Genomic DNA, 12,964 nt, shown 5'->3' with positions numbered 1-12,964 from the left:
TGGGAACAGGTCACAAATCTTGCTGCTGTGATGGCACACTGTGGTATTTCACCCAGTAGATATGGGAGTTTATAAAAATTTGGTTAGGTTTTCAAATTCTTTGTGGATCTGTGTAATCTGAGGGAAAAATGTGTCTCTAATATGGTCATACATTTGGCAGGAGGTTAGGAAGTGCAGCTCAGTTTCCACCTCATTTTGTGGGCAGTGTGCACATATCCTGTCTTCTCTTGAGAGCCAGGTCTGCCTACGGCGGCCTTTCTCAATAGCAAGGCTATGCTCACTGAGTCTGTACATAGTCAAAGCTTTCCTTCAGTTTGGGTCAGTCACAGTGGTCAGGTATTCTGCCACTGTGTACTCTCTGTTTAGGGCCAAATAGCATTCTAGTTTGCTCAGTTTTTTTGTTGATTCTTTCCAAAGTGTCAAGTAATTATCTTTTTGTTTTCTCATGATTTGGTTGGGTCTAATTGTGTTGCTGTCCTGGGGCTCTGTGGGGTGTGTTTCTGTTTGTGAACAGAGCCCCAGGACCAGCTTGCTTAGGGGACTCTTCTCCAGGTTCATCTCTCTGTAGGTGATGGCTTTGTTATGGAAGGTTTGGGATTCGCTTCCTTTTAGGTGGTTGTAGAATTTAACGTCTCTTTTCTGGATGTTGATAATTAGCGGGTATCGGCCTAACTCTGCTCTGCATGCATTATTTGGTGTTTTACGTTGTACACTGAAGATATTTTGGCAGAATTCTGCATGCAGAATCTCAATTTTGGTGTTTGTCCCATTTTGTGAATTGTTGGTTGGTGAGCGGACCCCAGACCTCACAACCATAAAGGGCAATAGGTTCTATAACTGATTTAAGTATTTTAAGCCAGATCCTAATTGGTATGTCGAATTATATGTTCCTTTTGATGGCATAGAAGGCCGTTCTTGCCTTGTCTCTCAGATCGTTCACAGCTTTGTGGAAGTTACCTGTGGCGCTGATGTTTAGGCCGAGGTATGTGTAGTTTTTTGTGTGCTCTAGGGCAACGGTGTCTAGATGGAATTTGTGCAGAAGATCTAGGTGCTGCTGTAGGCCCTCCTTGGTTGGTGACAGAAGCACCAGATCATCAGTAAACAGTAGACATTTGACTTCAGATTCTAGTAGGGTGAGGCCAGGTGCTGCAAACTGTTCTGGTGCCCTCGCCAATTCATTGATATGTATGTTGAAGAGGTTGGGGCTCAAGCTGCATCCCTGTCTCACCCTACAACCTTGTGGAAAGAAATGTGTTTGTGTTTTTTACCAATTTAAACCACACATTTGTTCTCTCTCTCCCCCCCCCCCCCCCCCCCCCCCAGAGGCTCCAAGAGAAAGTGAAGGAGGGCAACCTTGACCCTCGAGAGAGCATGGTTGCCATGGAAGCGCAGGTCAGTCAGTTGCCCACCGCCGTCCCTCGACTCCCTCCTCTCAGTCATTTGTGGTAGTTCCGTCTGAGTGGGCATGTTCATTTACTTCCTCTGTGCTCTCTCCCTGACTGTGTCCCAAATGGCACCCTATTCCACATGACCAAAGCCCTAAAGTAGTGTGCTGAATAGGGACTAGGGTGCCATTTTGGGATACAGCCCCTAACTCCTGTCTCTCTGTCCCCTATGGCGTCCAGAGGAAAGACTTCCCTAAGGGGATCCCAGAGTGTGGTACTGACGCGCTCCGATTCGCTCTCTGCTCCTACAAGGCCCAGGGTGAGTGACTCTGCTCTTACAAGGCCTAGGGTGAGTGACTCTGCTCTTACAAGGCCTAGGGTGAGTGACTCTGCTCTTACAAGGCCTAGGGTGAGTGACTCTGCTCTTACAAGGCCCAGGGTGAGTGACTCTGCTCTTACAAGGCCCAGGGTGAGTGACTCTGCTCTTACAAGGCCCAGGGTGAGTGACTCTGCTCTTACAAGGCTCAGGGTGAGTGACTCTGCTCTTACAAGGCCTAGGGTGAGTGACTCTGCTCTTACAAGGCCTAGGGTGAGTGACTCTGCTCTTACAAGGCCCAGGGTGAGTGACTCCCATAGTCTCTCTCACTTCAGGTGTTTTATCTGATGAAAGAGGTCTATTTGTCAAACTCCATGTCTCTTTGTAGTTTTTCCCTTGAGAATAGCCCAGGTAGTCTTCCAAAGTTCTGACACAAAAAAACTGTTTGTTTTCATAGCTACAATGTCACTGTCTCTCATGCTGTGTCTGTCTGTCCGTCCATCAGGTGAGGACATCAGTCTGTCCGTGTCCCAGGTGCTGAGCTGTAGACACTTCTGTAACAAGATGTGGCAGACAGTGAGATTCACGCTGGGTGTACTGGAGGACAGAGGGGATGAACTGGGAACAGTGGAACAGGTAATGGATTAGATTTATACTGTAGCGGAATACCAACAGACATGACAATATTATATCCATGTTCATGTCACATTTTCACTCCGTCCTGCATTAATGTCACTGGGAGACTAAAGTGAAAATGTGACTGTGGAAGTTAGGATTCTCCCCATGATAATCACTGATTTTCCAGTCATTTAAATTCCTTAATTCCTGTTTGTTATAAACTAGGTTTCCATCCAGTAGTCGAGGGGCATAAAGATGGCGGCCAACGTGCACTTAACACAGATTCCTCGTTTTGCTCGTTCTCTCCGTATCGTACATTTCTCCCCGTTACTCTTTTTTTGTATGGTCATTAGCAGAGTTTACATGATCCCTATTTGTAGCTTCCGGATGCCAGGCAATTAGAAAAACCAAAACTGTAGATTGTGCTGATTTTTATTGGCACATTGAACCACGTCGCATGCCGTAGTTTAAACAGTCAGTGGGTAGTGCTTTAAACAATTACGTCATATCTTAATTCTGACATTTTTATGCACTTTCGCCATTGGCCGATGGATTTTCATGCGAAATATTCAAAAATCCTCATAAAAACAGTGTGTTTATTTTCCCAGCAGAGATGTTCCCATTCCCAGATAACAGGCTGTGATGACGTAGAGCAGAGATGTTCCCATTCCCAGATAACAGGCTGTGAAGACGTAGAGCAGAGATGTTCCCATTCCCAGATAACAGGCTGTGATGACGTAGAGCAGAGATGTTCCCATTCCCAGATAACAGGCTGTGATGACTTAGAGCAGAGATGTTCCCATTCCCAGATAACAGGCTGTGATGACGTAGAGCAGAGATGTTCCCATTCCCAGATAACAGGCTGTGATGACGTAGAGCAGAGATGTTCCCATTCCCAGATAACAGGCTGTGATGACGTAGAGCAGAGATGTTCCCATTCCCAGATAACAGGCTGTGATGACGTAGAGCAGAGATGTTCCCATTCCCAGATAACAGGCTGTGATGACGTAGAGCAGAGATGTTCCCATTCCCAGATAACAGGCTGTGAAGACGTAGAGCAGAGATGTTCCCATTCCCAGATAACAGGCTGTGATGACGTAGAGCAGAGATGTTCCCATTCCCAGATAACAGGCTGTGATGACGTAGAGCAGAGATGTTCCCATTCCCAGATAACAGGCTGTGATGACGTAGAGCAGAGATGTTCCCATTCCCAGATAACAGGCTGTGAAGACGTAGAGCAGAGATGTTCCCATTCCCAGATAACAGGCTGTGATGACGTAGAGCAGAGATGTTCCCATTCCCAGATAACAGGCTGTGAAGACGTAGAGCAGAGATGTTCCCATTCCCAGATAACAGGCTGTGATGACGTAGAGCAGAGATGTTCCCATTCCCAGATAACAGGCTGTGATGACGTAGAGCAGAGATGTTCCCATTCCCAGATAACAGGCTGTGAAGACGTAGAGCAGAGATGTTCCCATTCCCAGATAACAGGCTGTGATGACGTAGAGCAGAGATGTTCCCATTCCCAGATAACAGGCTGTGATGACGTAGAGCAGAGATGTTCCCATTCCCAGATAACAGGCTGTGATGACGTAGAGCAGAGATGTTCCCATTCCCAGATAACAGGCTGTGAAGACGTAGAGCAGAGATGTTCCCATTCCCAGATAACAGGCTGTGATGACGTAGAGCAGAGATGTTCCCATTCCCAGATAACAGGCTGTGATGACGTAGAGCAGAGATGTTCCCATTCCCAGATAACATGCTGTGATGACGAAGAGCATATACAAATACCTTAGATTCCCATGTAACGAATAAAAAAATACAAGTTAAATGTCTTTCCATCTCATTTATAACCCTTCTGATCATTTTGTTCCAAAACAAATTGCCCACTCTGGTCTTGGTACGTGCTCTCTAGCCAACAGCTCACAGATACAGGCTGCCTACATGATGACATTATTATGGACAAAAGAGAAAGATTACTTTTATTGTCAAAAGGCAGGCAAGCATCGAATCATCCTAACTTATTTCATCTGTAGCCTAGTAAACTGCATGTTTTCCCGAGTCGTAGTGGGACGACCACACAACATATCATCGTGTGACTGCACGTTTACTTTGATGTGATGGTTATGATATCAATATTTGCGCATAAAGGAATTTCCACCCCCATTTCTTTCATTTTATAGATGCAAAAAGATCCCACGTTGGTTAGCGTATTTTGTTTTGTTGACATTTGGAAAGTTTACTGACAAATTTTCTGTTTCCATCAGGCCTGTTGTGACATTTTCTATCAGACATTTTTACTGGCATAAAAAGGTGGGATGGAAATCTGGTAATAGCTGTAAATATATATTGTAAATATGACTCTCTCTCCCTCCCTCTCTCGGTCTCTTTCCCTCTCTCTCTTTCTCTCTCTTCCTCTCTCTCTCTCTTTCTGTCCAGACCTCTCCTCTGAACAGTATGGACCAGTGGGTTTGTTCTAGGCTCTATAGCACTGTGCTCCAGTGTGAGCAGGGCTTTGAGAGATATGAACTCCACTCTGTTACTGCTGCCCTGCACTCCTTCTGGCTGCACAGCCTCTGTGACATCTACCTGGTGAGGAGAATCTGTCATGGACTGTAGTTTAGTAACGGACATCAAGGACTGAAGAGAAACGCTCTGTCTTCTCTCTAACTGTGTCTTCCCCCGATCTCTACAACTCTTTCTATTTAACTTCCTCTCTCTCTCTCTCGGTCTCGGTCTCTCTCTCTCTCTCCCTCTCTCTATATCTATATCTCTGTCTCTCTCTGTCTCTCTCTGTCTCTCTCTCTCTGTCTCTCTCTCTCTCTGTCTCTCTCTCTCTCTCTGTCTCTCTCTCTCTCTGTCTCTCTCTCTCTGTCTCTCTCTGTCTCTCTCTCTCTCTGTCTCTCTCTCTCTGTCTCTCTCTCCCTCTCTCTCTCTGTCTATCTCTCTCTCTCTCGGTCTCTCTCTCTTTCGGTCTCTCTCTCTTTCGGTCTCTCTCTCTCTCTCTCTCTCTCTCTCTCTGTCTCTCTCTCCCTCTGTCTGTCTCTCTGTCTCTCTCTGTCTCTCTGTCTGTGTGTGTGGTGTAGGAGTGCATCAAGCCAGTGCTGAGCCAGGACTCTGGCGCCGGGGGGTTGGGTCAGATCGACACAGTGCACACTGGGAGAGGTAGCCAGAGAGAGAAGCAGGAGGTCAGGGCTGTTCTCTACCACTGTGTGTCTGTCTCTCTGGCCCTCCTCTCTCCCTTCATGCCCTTCCTCACTGAGGAGCTGTGGCAGAGGCTCTACCTTCTCAGGGGAGAGGGTGGTGATAGCGCCGTGGCTAGCTTGTGTCTACAGCCATACCCACAGTCTTCACAACTGGTAAGAGAGTAGTAGGGGGGAAAGGGGGGTCCTAGTCAGTTGCACAACTGAAATGTGTAGTAAACTCAGCAAAAAAAGAAACGTCCTCTCCCTGTCAACTGTGTTTATTTTCAGCAAACTTAACATGTGTAAATATTTGTATGAACATAATAAGATTCAACAACTGAGACATAAACTGAACAGGTTCCACAGACATGTGACTAACAGAAATGGAGTAATGTGTTCCTGAACAAAGGGGGGGGTCAAAATCAAAAGTAACAGTCAGTATCTGGTGTGGCCACCAGCTGCATTAAGTAATGCAGTGCATCTCCTCCTCATGGACTGCACCAGATTTGCCAGTTCTTGCTGTGGGATGTTACCCCACTCTTCCACCAAGGCACCTGCAAGTCCCCGGACATTTCTGGGGGGAATGGCCCTAGCCCTCACCCTCCGATCCAACAGGTCCCAGACGTACTCAATGGGATTGAGATCCGGGCTCTTTGCTGGCCATGGCAGAACACTGACTTTCCTGTCTTGCAGGAACTCACACACAGAACGGGCAGTATGGCTGGTGGCATTGTCATGCTGGAGGGTCATGTCAGGATGAACCTGCAGGAAGGGTACCACATGAGGGAGGAGGATGTCTTCCCTGTAACGCACAGTGTTGAGATTGCCTGCAATGACAACAAGCTCAGTCCGATGATGCTGTGACACACCGCCCCAGATCATGATGGACCCTCCACCTCCAAATCGATCCCGCTCCAGAGTACAAGCCATCGTGAAAAAATTCATTCCTTCGGCGATAAACGCGAATCCGACCATCACCCCAGGTGAGACAAAACCGCGACTCGTCAGTGAAGAGTAATTTTTGCCAGTCCTGTCTGGTCCTGCGACGGTGGGTTTTTACCCATAGGCGACGTTGTTGCCGGTGATGTCTGGTGAGGACCTACCTTACAACAGAACCTGCCTACGAGCCCTAAGTCCAGCCTCTCTCAGCCTATTGCGGACAGTCTGAGCACTGATGGATGGATTGTGCGTTGCTGGTGTAACTCGGGCAGTTGTTGTTGTCATCCTGTACCTGTCCCGCAGGTGGGATGTTCGGATGTACCAATCCTGTGCAGGTGTTATTACACGTGGTCTGCCACTGTGAGGACGATCAGCTGTCCGTCCTGTCTCCCTGTAGTGCTGTCTTAAGCGTCCCACAGTATGGACATTGCAATTTATTGACCTGGCCACATCTGCAGTCCTCATGCCTCCTTGCAGCATGCCTAAGGCACGTTCAGGCAGATGAGCAGGGACCCTGGGCATCTTTCTTTTGGTGTTTTTCAGAGTCAGTAGAAAGGCCTCTTTAGTGTCCTAAGTTTTCATAACTGTGACCTTAATTGTCTACCGTCTGTAAGTTGTTAGTGTCTTAACGACCGTTCCACAGGTGCATGTTCATAAAAAAATGTATGGTTCATTGAACAAGCATGGGAAACAGTGTTTAAATCCTTTACAATGAAGATCTGTGAAGTTATTTGGATTTTTACGAATTATCTTTGAAAGACAGGGTCCTGAAAAAGGGACGTTTGTTTGTTGTTGCTGCGTTTATGTAGATACTAATATATACACATAGACACACACACACTCACTTTATACCCATTTAGCTATAGACTTAATGAAATCCTATTGGCTATAGAGCTGTGAGGATCATTACACTTATGAGGCTTGGAGACTTAGAAAAAAAGGTGCTATTTAGAACCTAAAATGGTTCTTTGGATTCCATGTAGAACCCTCTGGAACAAAAAAGGGTTATCTTACGGGGACAGCCGGAGAACCCTTTTTTCTAAGAGTGTACTATGGTAATGTCATTAGTGCTGAGAAACTAATAGTCACTTCTGTGGTTTTGGTTTCTCTTCTTCCTTGGTTTGTTTTACCTCTATCTCTCTCCCCCTCTTGTTATTCCTGCTCAACTTCCTGCCAGGCACACTGGCACTTCCCCCAGGAGGAAGCAGACTTCACTCTGGTCCAGGAAGTGGTGAGAGTAGCCAGGTCCCTCAGGGCCCAGTGTGGCATGACCAAGGAAAAGCCTGACAGTAAGTCATTGTCACATCAACGTCACAACTTAGCTCAACTGGATAGATAAATGTTATGTCTATTGGCCTGATATTGTATAAGTTGTTGTCGCAAACACTTTACTTCATGGATCTCACAGATTTAGTAGTCGACCACACAGAGATTTGACAGATGACCTATACCGGTGCTTTAATGTGACCATTGCATGTTCTACATGGTTATATACTGCTCAAAAAAATAAAGGGAACACTTAAACAACACAATGTAACTCCAAGTCAATCACACTTCTGTGAAATCAAACTGTCCACTTAGGAAGCAACACTGATTGACAATAAATTTCACATGCTGTTGTGCAAATGGAATAGACAACAGGTGGAAATTATAGGCAATTAGCAAGACACCCCCAATAAAGGAGTGGTTCTGCAGGTGGTGACCACAGACCACTTCTCAGTTCCTATGCTTCCTGGCTGATGTTTTGGTCACTTTTGAATGCTGGCGGTGCTTTCACTCTAGTTGTAGCATGAGACGGAGTCTACAACCCACACAAGTGGCTCAGGTAGTGCAGCTCATCCAGGATGGCACATCAATGCGAGCTGTGGCAAGAAGGTTTGCTGTGTCTGTCAGCGTAGTGTCCAGAGCATGGAGGCGCTACCAGGAGACAGGCCAGTACATCAGGAGACGTGGAGGAGGCTGTAGGAGGGCAACAACCCAGCAGCAGGACCGCTACCTCCGCCTTTGTGCAAGGAGGAGCAGGAGGAGCACTGCCAGAGCCCTGCAAAATGACCTCCAGCAGGCCACAAATGTGCATGTGTCTGCTCAAACGGTCAGAAACAGACTCCATGAGGGTGGTATGAGGGCCCGACGTCCACAGGTGGGGGTTGTGCTTACAGCCCAACACCGTGCAGGACGTTTGGCATTTGCCAGAGAACACCAAGATTGGCAAATTCGCCACTGGCGCCCTGTGCTCTTCACAGATGAAAGCAGGTTCACACTGAGCACATGTGACAGACGTGAGAGTGTCTGGAGACGCCGTGGAGAACGTTCTGCTGCCTGCAACATCCTCCAGCATGACCGGTTTGGCGGTGGGTCAGTCATGGTGTGGGGTGGCATTTCTTTGGGGGGCCGCACAGCCCTCCATGTGCTCGCCAGAGGTAGCCTGACTGCCATTAGGTACCGAGATTAGATCCTCAGACCCCTTGTGAGACCATATGCTGGTGCGGTTGGCCCTGGGTTCCTCCTAATGCAAGACAATGCTAGACCTCATGTGGCTGGAGTGTGTCAGCAGTTCCTGCAAGAGGAAGGCATTGATGCTATGGACTGGCCCGCCCGTTCCCCAGACTTGAATCCAATTAAGCACATCTGGGACATCATGTCTCGCTCCATCCACCAACGCCACGTTGCACCACAGACTGTCCAGGAGTTGGCGGATGCTTTAGTCCAGGTCTGGGAGGAGATCCCTCAGGAGACCATCCGCCACCTCATCAGGAGCATGCCCAGGCGTTGTAGGGAGGTCATACAGGAACGTGGAGGTCACACACACTACTGATCCTCATTTTGACTTGTTTGAAGGACATTACATCAAAGTTGGATCAGCCTGTAGTGTGGTTTTCCACTTTAATTTTGAGTGTGACTCCAAATCTAGACCTCCATGGGTTGATAAATTTGATTTCCATTGATAATTTTTGTGTGATTTTGTTGTCAGCACATTCAACTATGTAAAGAAAAAAGTATTTAATAAGAATATTTCATTCATTCAGATCTAGGATGTGTTATTTTAGTGTTCCCTTTGTTTTTTTGAGCAGTGTATAAGCTGAGTTGTGTACTGGAGAGAAACTGATTGAAATCTGATCTATGATATGTAGCATCCCTCTGAAAAACTCATTCTGTCTTGTGAACGTTATGATCATCGTGTAAACAGTGTTCTGTCTCCGTCTGAGCATTACTGTATACATTAGAACCAGATGAACCAGTGTATTCACCCTGGCAGGGCCATTTGATTTCAACTGTACGTCATAACAGTGTCATAATATAGTCATCAACGTGACAAAGCCTTCTAGAAATAAGGATTATGTTTCCTATCTGTTCTAGTGTAGGCTGGACTAAAAAACCTGATCTAAATATGGTAAAGATATGGACCATCTTTCTGACTATTTAATGGCTTGATACTCTTTAGAATGTATATGAATGATAATTATTAATCATAATCATATATACTCATTAATCATGTATACTAATAAATCGCATATCCTCTGTGTTCCAGTGTGGGCCGTGTGTTCGCCCAGCCAAGCCCAGATCCTGCTCCACTTTGGCCCTGCTGTACGGACCCTGGGCCGAATCACCAAGCTCCACCTCCACTGTCCTCAGGGGGCCGGCTCCCTGTCCTTCCCGTCGGCTCCGCCTCCCCCTAAAGGCAGTGCTGTGGGTGTGGTCGACCACTCCTGTCAGTTACACCTCAATGTTCAGGTAATCTTCCGGGTTAGGTGTAATCGCACAGATTTCTAGAAATGGTCAATTGTAATATGGTACTGAGTTGTTTGCCTTCTTCCAGGGCGGTGTGAATGTGGGCAAACTTAGTCTCCAGCTCTCCCAACGCAGAGAGAAGCTCCTCTCTAAACTGGAACAGTCCCTCTCTCGAACCCGTGTGCCAAACTACTTACAGAAGGTTCCGGAGCGAGTGAGGATAGAGACAGAGAACAAGGTAAGATATAAAAACCTGGGAAGTGGGTGCATGAAATGTGGCAAGGGTGTGTGTTTGTGAGATAAACGGGCCGATGACAGAATGCCTCACACACTCACTTGCCACAGTCCCCGGTGACCAACACAACGAGCTATATGGCATGTTGGGAGAGCTCCCTGGATGGGACTTTTAACTCAGTTTGCTCGTGTTATTGATCCTTGTCTTTGTAATCATTTCTGATGTTTGTGATGATAAAGTACTACTGACTCTAGTTTATTTATTTCACCTTTATTTAACCAGGTAGTCTAGTTGAGAACAAGTTCTCATTTACAACTGCGACCTGGCCAAGATAAAGCAAAGCAGTTCGACACATACAACAACAGAGTTACACAGAGTAAAACAAACATACAGTCAATAATACAGTAGAAAAATAAGTATATATACAATGTGAGCAAATGAGGTGAGATAAGGGAGGTAAATGTTAAAAAAAAGGCCATGGTGGCGAAGTAAATACAATATAGCAAGTAAAACACTGGAATGGTAGATTTGCAGTGGAAGAATGTGCAAAGTAGAAATAATGGGGTGACGGACCTCTAAATATTAAATAGATTTACCATTTTAATTCAGGCATGGAAATCACGAGTTCGGTAGCTGAGCATGACATTTTTAGTATGCGTAGTATGGGACATTAGATAATGCAGTATTTGCAAACAATAGAAAAAAAAACATGTGCATGATCTCACAATAACAACCTTTGTATTTGTCACGTGAGCAAACTTGCTTTCATCCTGTGATCAAATGTGTTGATGTAAACTGGGGCAAGCTGGAGCAAAATGGCCGACATACCAGCATGTCTACTGTTTACATCCAAAATGGCATCCTATTACCTCATAAGGCTCTGGTCAAAAGTAGTGCACTATATAGGAAATAGGGTGCCATTTGATGAAGATGTTCTTGAAAGAGACGTTGCTTTGTATTTCTGTTAAATTATCCGCCTTCATTCCCTCCCCCACAATGGAATGTATCTGTTTAGATATCAGCCTTGGAGCAGGAGCTGAGGAACATTGAGGAGCAGCTGTCAGCACTACAGGGACCTCCGAAACACAACTCTGGTCAAAAGTAGTGTACTATGTAGGGTTTTTCACTAGTTCCCACAGTCAAAGTAAAAAAAAAAATTTTAATGCACATTTTTGTTTTCATTAATTTTTTACGATAGACAATTTATTTTAAGTTGGGGTTAGGCATAAGGTTAGCAGTGTGGTTAGGTTTAAAATCAGATTTGAAGAAGATACATTTTAGAACTAGGCGGGGTTAACTAGTGATGACCACTGTGAGCAATAGGACCCTGGTCTAAAGTAGTGCACAACGTAGGGAATAGGTCCCTGGTCTAAAGTAGTGCACAACGTAGGGAATAGGGTGCCATTTGAAACACAGTCACAGTGAGAGAGGACCTCCCTCTACATGGACAACTTGACTGTCTACAGTGTCTGTCTGCAGGGCTTCAACTCTGGATCGGACATATCAATCATGGACTAACAGGTTTCCTGCCATTGAACACCTAGAACTGCAGGCCCTGGAATAACTACAGTGGTGACCCTTGCTTGGAGTCAAGCCCCCCAAGTTCTGAGCAAAAGTGTTTTAATTGAATTATATATAAAAAAAATTACATAAAAGGCTATAAAACACCAGAAAATCAGCTCCAAGTGATTTTAATTTTGGAAATGTGTTCCAAAGTATTCCCACGTATAATAGAGAGATGTATGTTATCGTATAAAAATATAAGCAAAGTTTGACATGATTGTTTTAGTCAAATATTACACAGAACAAAAACATTTATGCAACATGTAAAGTGTTGGTCCCATGTCTCATGAGCTGAAATAAAATATCCCAGAAATTTTCCATGCGTACAAAAAGCTTATTTCTCTCGAATTTTGTGCACAAATTTGTTTACATCCCTGTTAGTGAGCCTTTCTCCTTTGCCAAGATAATCCATCCACCTGACAGGTGTGGCATATCAAGAAGCTGATTAAACAGCATGATCAATACATAGGTGCATCTTGTGCTGGGGACAATAAAAGGCCACTCTAAAATGTGCAGTTTTGTCACACAAGACAACTCCACAAATGTCTCACATTTTGAGGGATTGTACAATTGGCATGCTGACTGCAGAAATGTCCACCAGAGCTGTTGCCAGAGAATTTAATGTTAATTTCTCTACCATAAGCCCCATCCAACATAATTTTAGAGAATTTGGCAGTAGGTCCAACCGGCCTCACAACCGCAGACCACGTGTAACCACGCCAGCCCAGGACCTCCACATCCAGCTTCTTCACCTGCAGGATTGTCTGAGACCAGCCACCCGGACAGCTGATGAAACTGTGGGTTTGCGCAACTGAGCTTCCTAGTTCCGACTAGCGCGGGATCGCCATTGCATGGCGCAGCATGCTTTATTGGCATGTGAAACATATGTTTACATTGCCAAAGCTGTATCTGTCTGTATCCCGATTTCCACTAGTTGCCACAGTCAATTTGACATAGTAAACATTCATGAAAACAAAAATGTGCTTTTTGGTCT

The 12,964-nt window shown here is 45.6% G+C and overlaps 1 protein-coding gene across 3 annotated transcripts in view; it reads left to right on the top strand.

Moving 5' to 3' along the window:
• The window catches only part of vars2 (valyl-tRNA synthetase 2, mitochondrial), a 38,057-nt gene extending 25,777 nt beyond the window's left edge, over positions 1-12,280 (top strand). The window contains exons 22-30 of one of the 3 annotated variants that reach the window (XM_038966457.1): positions 1,324-1,392; positions 1,626-1,704; positions 2,207-2,337; positions 4,759-4,911; positions 5,406-5,678; positions 7,621-7,732; positions 9,973-10,175; positions 10,261-10,410; positions 11,887-12,280. In XM_038966457.1, the coding sequence (XP_038822385.1) occupies positions 1,324-1,392; positions 1,626-1,704; positions 2,207-2,337; positions 4,759-4,911; positions 5,406-5,678; positions 7,621-7,732; positions 9,973-10,175; positions 10,261-10,410; positions 11,887-11,925 (1,209 nt within the window). In that variant the 3' untranslated portion in view covers positions 11,926-12,280. Of the gene's footprint in view, positions 1-1,323; positions 1,393-1,625; positions 1,705-2,206; positions 2,338-4,758; positions 4,912-5,405; positions 5,679-7,620; positions 7,733-9,972; positions 10,176-10,260; positions 10,411-11,422 lie in introns of all 3 variants that reach the window. The other 2 variants (XM_038966456.1, XM_038966458.1) reach the window with 2 other exon arrangements.
• The last annotated feature ends 684 nt before the right edge of the window (positions 12,281-12,964 follow it).

This window comes from Salvelinus namaycush, chromosome 27 (assembly GCF_016432855.1).
Source record: "Salvelinus namaycush isolate Seneca chromosome 27, SaNama_1.0, whole genome shotgun sequence".
In the NCBI taxonomy this organism is placed as follows: Eukaryota; Metazoa; Chordata; class Actinopteri; order Salmoniformes; family Salmonidae; genus Salvelinus; species Salvelinus namaycush.
The sequence above is the reverse complement of the archived record's forward strand: the minus strand, read 5'-3'. Positions and strand labels throughout refer to the sequence as shown.